Source organism: Mytilus galloprovincialis, chromosome 9 (genome assembly GCF_965363235.1).
Source record: "Mytilus galloprovincialis chromosome 9, xbMytGall1.hap1.1, whole genome shotgun sequence".
Lineage (NCBI taxonomy): Eukaryota > Metazoa > Mollusca > Bivalvia > Mytilida > Mytilidae > Mytilus > Mytilus galloprovincialis.
Genome location: NC_134846.1, coordinates 78,387,001 through 78,396,100, shown reverse-complemented (window position 1 = coordinate 78,396,100; position 9,100 = coordinate 78,387,001). Strand labels below are relative to the sequence as shown.

Sequence of the window (9,100 nt, the reverse complement as noted above, 5' to 3'; positions counted from 1 at the left end):
GGTATGATTGCCAATGAGACAACTACCCACAAAAGACCAAAATGACACAGACATTAACAACTATAGGTCACCGTACGGCCTTCAACAATGAGCAAAGCCCATACCGCATAGTCAGCTATAAAAGGCCCCGATAAGACAATGTAAAACAATTCAAACGAGAAAACTAACGGCCTTATTTATGAAAAAATTCATAAAAAATGAACGAAAAACAAATATGTAACACATAAACAAACGACAACCACTGAATTACACGCTCCTGACTATATATGTTCTACCAGGCAAAATTATCAATTAGTACACATCCAACAGCTTTTGTGTAAAAGAAGCATGACCTTGTACAATGCATATACATAGAACTAAATACTCATATATACATACCAGCGTCCGTAGCATGCTAGTTTTGGTCGTAATCTTGGAGAAATCAAAGGATATATTAAGAATTCAACACCAAAATAAAACAAGATTGGAACATTTCAGACACCCGACAGTTAAATTTCCTAGGTTCAGACGAGGTTTGTCCGAGTCTGGGAATATACCAATTCTTACCAGAGGATGTGTAAGATTTCAAAGTCTTTCATTCTCGGCAATGTTTGATTTGTTCTCAACCTGAATTTTTATTTCAATCGCAGAGGGATAGAATGTCATGGGAAGTTGGAAAGAAAATGTGAGTACCGGCATATCACAGATACTTGACAGATGAACAATGATCAATGTTGAATGTTACTTTAGGATATTATTGCAACTTCCTATGGACATGAATCTGTAACACAAGCAATAGAAAACTCATTCATTTTACATGATGATTAAACATGAGATAAAATGGGTAGAGTAGATGAAAAAGGATGTCTATATATGTGGACTAATGCTATAGCCTACTTCAGAGATTATTTAAAACACAATTTAGCTTGATTTAGCTGAACTTCTAAGTTATATGTTGGAAGATTAATTGTTTGAGGTGAGTGTTTAAGTGCTATTACAACACGTTTTCAACTTTTTTATTGACTGTTGACACAGTGCACTACTTTTACACAATACTCAGGTGTTCCGCTATCAAGGGGTATAGCAATTCTTTGTTTTTCTTACTATCTTTTTTTCAAGATCATCGCAACAAAGCAAACCCATTTTACATGTTACAATTTTATTCAGAAAGAGAGGCATTTGAGTTTAAAGAATCATTACTAATAAATCCTTCAAGGATTTGTATAGTGACACTATACAAATCCTTGGTTTGCATCACCAATAATTTTAAAGTAAAATATCTATTATTGTCAAACTCATGTATGATCATCATCTGCAAACAATTTATTACTCAGTTGCATACAGATTCAGCTTTACATCTAAACTGGGGACTATCATGAAACGAAACGATGAATTTTTGTGACATTTTCAGTCAAAAGTTACTATTAGATATGATTTAGATGCCAAATATCAGCATGACACAAGTAAGATGCAAACAAATTGCAGAAAAGGTTCATTACACTAAATGTCTCTTTTCAATGATGTACACCACCCTGTGTACGTCCCATTTTCAATACTTCTATTACTAGAAACATTTGATCTACTTTCAATACTAAAGATTCAAAAAGTTTTCGGATCTACACAGTATACAAGAATAAATATCATGAGGGTTCTCCAATGTTATGGAATTTCGACAATAACCCATAACATGACGCACACACAATAGAGGCATGTGTCATCATCACAAATTACCTCCCCCCCCCTTTTACAAAATAAAAATGATAAAATAAAATATTAAATTCAATACTAGAAATTCTTCATCTATTTTAATGATCATTTAGTCTAATCATAAAGATGCAATACCATGTTTAGATCAAGTCGCAATACTTATCATCTTTTATTTTATTACGCATTAATATGTTTTAACACTTTAAAGCTCCTCAGTTGAGAACTTAGAATTGCCAAAGAACTTGGAAAGCTTAGTTCTTGTGTAGTCTTCAATTCGAGTTTCCGAATTTCAATACCGTCTTTGAAACGGAAAAAAATAAATAATTAATTTACAAACAACTTAATTTAATGATATACACGTATGCATATAGAAGCGCCATAAACTAATGTAATGCAAAGTCCAATTCACCTTTCGAATATAGTAAAGAAAAGGCTCCAATTTCATTATTTCATGAAGTAATTTGATTGTGAGATTTTAAAGAACAATTGTGAATATTAAACAATATAAGTATAGATATAACATATGTTTTTATTAGTACCATCAAGAATGGTTGCAAAAAAAAAAAAAAAAAACAAACTTTGGACTACGTTGTTGCATCAAATAAGAAATAAAAAATAGTCATATCAATGGCTTTATATAACAAGATAAATATCTTTTCTCAATTTTAATGAATTGGTAAAAATATGCGTCGATTAATTCCAACATAAAATATAAGTATTTATGGTTTTGCGAAGTGTTGAATAAATGCATTAACTAATTTTGTTCGAGTTTATCAAAGAAAGCGATAAATTTACTTATCTATCAAATGACCTTAAAGACAAAAACGTACACCAGACATCCAAGAATATGTTTTTTCTGCTTGCCTTGCATTAAAGCTTATCAAATTATACTTTGAAACACACCCTCGTTTACTGAAATGATTGACGCTCCGTTTCTTTTCCATTCGAGTTCAGCTCATATAAAAGCCTTGTATCTGTTCAGTATTGTCAGTCGAAGGCTCATCGTTTTCTGAAAACTTTTACAATGCAGGTCCTCGTTGTCTTCTGTATAGGTTTAGCTGTTGCCTTTGCGGCTCCAGACACATCATGTTCCAGCCAGATTAGGGGATTGGAAGACGAGATGTCGGAGTTGAGAAAGATTTTCCAAACAATGAGCGATGAGATGGAGCAGATGAAGGTTGTTGTTGATGACGAGGGTAAGTTGTTTAAAGTTTTGACAATAGTTTTCAGATTTTGTTTAAAGTATCTCGGTCCATTTCGGCAAACCAAAACTTAAAAAGTTAAAACAAATCTGCTGTATACAGTAACATTTTCCAAACTTTCACTTTGTATGTGTTCGTTGCCGCTATATACTGGTTGAGGGTAAGTTGTTTAAAATTTTGACACAAGTTTTCAGATTTTGTTAAGTATCTGGTTTAATTTTGGCAAAACCAAAACTTAAAACAAATCTGCTGTATGCAGTATGATTTTCCCCACTTTAACTTTGTAAACTTCCAGTGCCGCTACATACTTTTAATTAACTCTACTATCCTAATAGTAGCTGATGCTTTGGTATTGATTTAATTCCAGCGAGACAAACGACTAAAAGGAGATATAGGGTAGATACATGTATATGCCAATGAGAAAGTGACCAAACTGAGACAAAAATAATTTTTAAAGTTCAATGAAATATTGCGATGATGTATGGTATCCATTGAGCCAACGCGGTACTATCCACCAGCATATCATTTTTTTTTTGTTTGTACATTTATTTTGAGATTCTCTTCTTTGCAATTTTTTTTCTCTACAAAGTTAATCATTGGTTGCAATTCTTTGCTATATTTAATCATCCATACTGTATCGTCAGCATACAATAAAATAAATCGTTGATTCATTTTCTAGATATTTTTTTTAATCTGGCAAATCTTTCTTCAATGTCTTCATAATTAATTCTGATTTTCAATTAATTTCTTTATTCGAGATTTTATTCAAACGAAAATTCTTCATTTAATACTTTTTAATTCAAGACTGTTTCCTATTTTATAGATTGTCGAGAAAATATCATCATAGTTTAACATTAGAAAGTTAAAACCCTTATTATTTAATATATGTTTGTACAATATTTTGTAACAACTCTTTAACCTCGCATTTTAATTATATATTTTTGATTGAAACCATTCCAAGTATTTTTTTTTTATATTTATATTTTTAAAAAAAAATATGATAAATTTTGTTACGTGAAGTCTGCAACTCGACTTGAATTTTGATGTACGTGCGATTAACGAAAAAAAGGATCTACAATCAATTCTACATTTTTCTTTTTTTACACGAAATAAGAAAAAGAAGAAAGAATAGAAAAAATGGTGCGTCCGTGTCTATAGTTTTGTGTTGTTTTAATTTTTACTTTAGCCTTCGATTGCTGTTCATTATTATTCATTCCAATCTAATAACATTTAATTTATTTACAGAGCCATCAGTGAGGTCAAAGAGATCCGGTGCTTATGCCTACGCTGCTGCACCAGTCGCTTACTACAGAGGACCCCCAGGCCCAGCTGGTAGACAAGGTACGTCAATTTAAGTAAATTCTTCATATTTAATTCAGATCATTAAAAAAATCCGAAAAATAATAAGTATCGGTTATATGGATGCAATTCCTTTGTTACATACATTTCAGGCCTTTAAAGCTTGCTAAAAATCCGTGATCCATAAAAAAGACTTTCTGAATATGTAAAAGCGACTGATCATGACCGTTTTATATTAAAAGGTGTTGTTAAAATGGAACTTCACAAATAATTTGAAATTAGCAAACATTTATAAATATAAGAGTAATAAATTTCGGTTTGACACGTATAGATTTGACTAAACCATCTTCGTAAAAAATATCCCTGCAAACACAATTCAGTGTGCAAAGCTGGTTGTTAAAATCTCTCCGCTGTTTCTATTTCTTGAGTAACACTCAACTAATGAATTACCAAATGTTTATATAAGAAGAAAACAGTATAATAAGAGCTAAATATTCATAGTCCAAACTTTAAAAGGGGCCTTATATACAACTGCTAATGTTTCCCATGTTGGTGTTATCGTCTAGAATGTTGCATGGTCTTAATACTGCCTTTGTTGGTTATAACAGGAAATGCATTTCTAAAATATTTGTTAAATGAATTTTTATATTTATTTGTCATTTCGTCGACAACAAATAAAATATGTTTAAATTAAATTATTCGACTTAACAATGAACAAACCCCATACCGCATAGTCAGTTATAAAAGGCCCCGAAATGACAATGTAAAACCATTTATAACGAGAAAACTAACGGCCTAATTTATATACAAAAAATGAACGAAAAACAAATATGTAAAACATTAAGTCTATTATATCAAAATAACAAATAAACAATAGATTCAGACAATATGATCGACTGGCAAAACAACAATAGAGTGGAAGGACAGGATCAGAACATAACTTCCTTGCGACTAGTCCGAGATTACTCTGACGTCCAACGACTGTTTTGCCAGACGGCCACAGCTTGTCTGGCAAAACAGTAATCTTGGACTTCCTTTCGACAGACCACATGTGGATTCCTCTGGGCTTGTTTCGATGTGTTTTTTAAAATGTGTTAATAGCGTGATATGACAATCAAACAGATATACCAATAGAAGTTGTTATTAATAACTTTTTTTATATACATATTTTCAGGAGCACCAGGTCCAAAGGGAGACCAAGGATCATCAGGAGCAGAAGGACCTCAAGGATATCCAGGATACAAGGGTGAAACTGGTGACCAAGGAATAACTGGTGCCCCAGGACCACAAGGTCTTACTGGCGCCCCAGGACCACAAGGAGAGGTAGGAGGTACCGGTGCACCAGGAGTACCAGGCGCTCCAGGTCCACAAGGCCCATCAGGACCAAAGGGTGAACAAGGATTCCCAGGACATCAAGGACTCCCAGGCGAACAAGGAGAAACTGGAGAGAAAGGTGACACTGGTTACCCAGGAATGACTGGTGCTCCAGGAATGATGGGAGCCAAGGGAGACATGGGCGTATCCGGTGCCCCAGGACTCCAAGGTGAACCAGGACCACCAGGTGTCCAGGGAGAAAATGGACCACAAGGACCAATGGGACCACAGGGTGAAGCTGGAGAACAAGGAGCTTCAGGACCACAAGGCTACCCAGGACACAAAGGAGACAGAGGAGTAACTGGTGCCCCAGGAGCCCGAGGAGCAGCTGGTGCCGTTTACCAAGCACCTGCCCCCGTTTATGGAAAATATGTAGCAGCCCCAGTTTACACAAGAAATAGGAAGGGATAAATATCTTTAAAATTTAGTTTATACAATTGGCTGAAATTCCATAATATATTTTCTATTCCATCTCAGTCGTGTCTTCGGCTAGAGCGCTCTAGTCGACTAGTTCCGTGACGAGAAAAACAGTTGTAGAATTTAAAAAAAAGATATCTGTGATCTTGTCAAGATGAAATAAAACCTAAAACTTTTTTATTTTATCTTTGTTGCTTCTTGCTGGTATACGTATACTGTAAGTATAGCTTATATTGGGCTATTCTTTTTATATAGAAAGATAGATGTAGTATGATTGCCGATGTCCGACAGAGACTAAATGACGTAGACGGGTTCGCAACCATAGGTAACCATGTGTCTTTAACAAATAGCAAACCTTATAATGCATATCAAGCAGTAAAAGGCACAGAGATGACAAATATAAAACAATTCAAACGAGAAACAAAATAACCGATGAGTGTACAAAATAATAAACGAAAAAAACAAATACGATATACAGCAACTAGTCCTACAATACAAGACTTCGAAGGTTCATACCATTTACATTCAACGTTTTTATCATTATTTTTTTTTACTATCAATGTTCGAGGTTCAACATTGATAGTAAAAAAAAATATTCGATAAAAAACGTTGAATTCAAATTATGTGAACAATCGAAGTCTTATATTATAGGGCTATACAGCAACAAACGACATCCACTTAATTACTGGCACCTGATTTGGGATATAGGCAAACTTAGAATGTGAAGGGATTTATCGTGTTTGTGGGTGCCGAAACCTTACCCAACTCGTGACCCTGTTTGTGGGTGCCCAACCCTTACCCAACCCGTGACCGTGTTTGGGCAACACAACATTAGAAAACAATGTAAAAAACATCAGCTAAAAAAATCCAATCGACACAAAGCAAAAACAACTAACAAAAATACAAAGGATATAACAAAGTACTCGCAGATACTGAAATGTCGAAAATAATTAATAAGAAAGCATGCATTTAAGACTTAAATTCCCTTTCATTGAATTACCTATGTACATGTAGTAAAATATTAGTTTTTGCATTCAAACATCCCTAGCTTTCAAATGTTTTGGTGTAAACGTTTCTGGTGAAGGTAAACTCTAGAAAAGCGCATTAGCCGTTCACATTCATAAAGTGAAATAACATAAACTGAGGAGATTATTATTGTCATTGAGACAACTTAGTACAATACATTTCGATGTCAAGATACTTCAGGTCACCATACAGTCCAAGTCTTGCTGGTATACGGTATGGAGTTTGATCAATGTTGAAGGCATTCCGTTGACATATATAGCTGCTTACATTGACTCTCTTCCTTCAGTCTCTTGTGGATAGTTGTCTCATTGACTATTAAACCAGTGATTATTTTAACAATATTACATTTTGTTTATGTTTCAACCAACCTTCCCGGAGTTCAATTTTCATATCAACCAGAGGACTAATTAAGTGGTAAAAGAACACACAATTAAAAACGGGACAACGAAAACAATAGATCTAAGTTACTCTTAAAGTTAAAACGGAATGACAAATTATATAAGCACCAGTACAAACTTTGAAATGAAAAATACAACGTCTCATATGATAATTGAAAATGGAGATGGGGAATATGTCAAAGAGACAACAACCCGATTGGTGGAAGAGCAGATAACAGCCGACGTTCGCCAATGGGTCTTCAATGCAGCGAGAAACTGATCCCGCACCAGGAGGTGGGCCTCAGCTGGTCCCTTATTAAACTTGTGTACTAGTTCAGTTAAAAACTGACGCGATACTTAACTACAAAACATATAAATAAACTAAAATTAAAAACATACAAGACCGTGAACAAAGGCCAGAAGCTCCTGACCTGGGTCAGGACGAGGTGCAAAAATGAATGAATTAATCAATGTATTCGTGTTCTCTTCTTTACACACTAAGCCTTAAAAAAGAGAAAAAAATCAATAACGGCATAATTAAAAGAATCAGATCACTAAGAAAATGATATTAAAGTAATCAAAAAGGCGTGCTTTTTTTAAGGGCAACGTCAATAAAAAAAACTATTTTGCCGGCTGTTCTTTATGTAATCGGGAGCCAATTTTGCAAGTCACGCGAAAAACGTTTCAGTTTGTTTTATTCAGATACGAAAAAATTCAGGCACGTCGTTCATAATGTTTTTTTTAAATAACAATAACTTTGGCAAACCTTTGTGAAATTTTCCGTAAGTTGAGCAGAAACTGTTTATGGTCAAAAGAGTAAACTGACTTCGAGCATAACATTGAAGTTAGTTTTCCCGTGTTTTACGGACAAAATTAACAGGTACCGTAAAAGTTATAGTCTGAGTTTAAATGATTTTTTACACAACAGATTAATTGAATTGTCTTTTACTTCAAAGGCAAATATAATTTAAAAATTTTTGATTGTGTAGCTATGTGGTGGATTTTGTTAGATTGTATAATGTTTCATCAATAAAATTGAGAGAGGAAATGGGGAATGTGTCAGAGCGACAACAACCCGACCATAGAGCAGACAACAGCCGAAGGCCACCAATGGGTCTTCAATGTAGCGAGAAACTCCCGCACCCGGAGGCGATCTTCAGCTAGCCCTAAACAAATGTGTATACTAGTTCAGTGATAATGGACGTCATACTAAACTCCGAATTATACAAAAGAAACTAGAATTAAATTAAATCTATATGCAGTTAGTTTTTTAACTTTTACAAAAAAAATGATCTCAGATTTTATTCGTATGCATAAAATGTAGCAATACTTTGAGAGTGTGACTTTTTAAAATGAGTTATTTCAACAGTTTTACTACATGTGTTCAGTTCATTGCAACACATTGATGTTTACTGAATACTTTTAACTTAAAAGTTTTTATAATTTCTATTTACAAGTTCAAAATCTTATTTCCAGTCATTTATATATCTAAAGAAATTGTTACCGTCTATTATCTTATTTTTTACACTATAGAATCTATGAGTGATTTCATTATTTTATGTTGGCTATGCACATTTTCGTAGTAATTTTTTTTTCACTTTTAAAAAAGAACCGGCAAAAATAACGAATTAATTTGTTGGTGGTCGGCGCCGGCATACTGGTAGTGTTCCTTGATTGGAGGAATTTAATGGTATTTTAAAGAATTCCTTTCTATTTATA

The 9,100-nt window shown here is 33.8% G+C and overlaps 1 protein-coding gene across 1 annotated transcript; it reads left to right on the top strand.

The window, feature by feature from the left end:
• The first annotated feature begins 2,677 nt into the window (after positions 1-2,677).
• LOC143046042 (uncharacterized) lies at positions 2,678-6,154 on the top strand. The gene is made up of 3 exons (XM_076219004.1): positions 2,678-2,882; positions 4,134-4,229; positions 5,362-6,154. The coding sequence occupies exons 1-3, from the start codon at positions 2,711-2,713 to the stop codon at positions 5,970-5,972; spliced, it is 879 nt and encodes a 292-aa protein (XP_076075119.1). The 5' UTR covers positions 2,678-2,710; the 3' UTR covers positions 5,973-6,154.
• Positions 6,155-9,100: the final 2,946 nt, after the last annotated feature.

Coding starts and splice junctions, on each gene's coding strand:
- LOC143046042 (XM_076219004.1), top strand. CDS start 2,711: ATGCAGGTCCTCGTTGTCTTCTGTATAGGTTTAGCTGTTGCCTTTGCG. Junction 2,883..4,133: donor GGTTGTTGTTGATGACGAGG/GTAAGTTGTTTA, acceptor ATTTATTTACAG/AGCCATCAGTGAGGTCAAAG. Junction 4,230..5,361: donor AGGCCCAGCTGGTAGACAAG/GTACGTCAATTT, acceptor ACATATTTTCAG/GAGCACCAGGTCCAAAGGGA.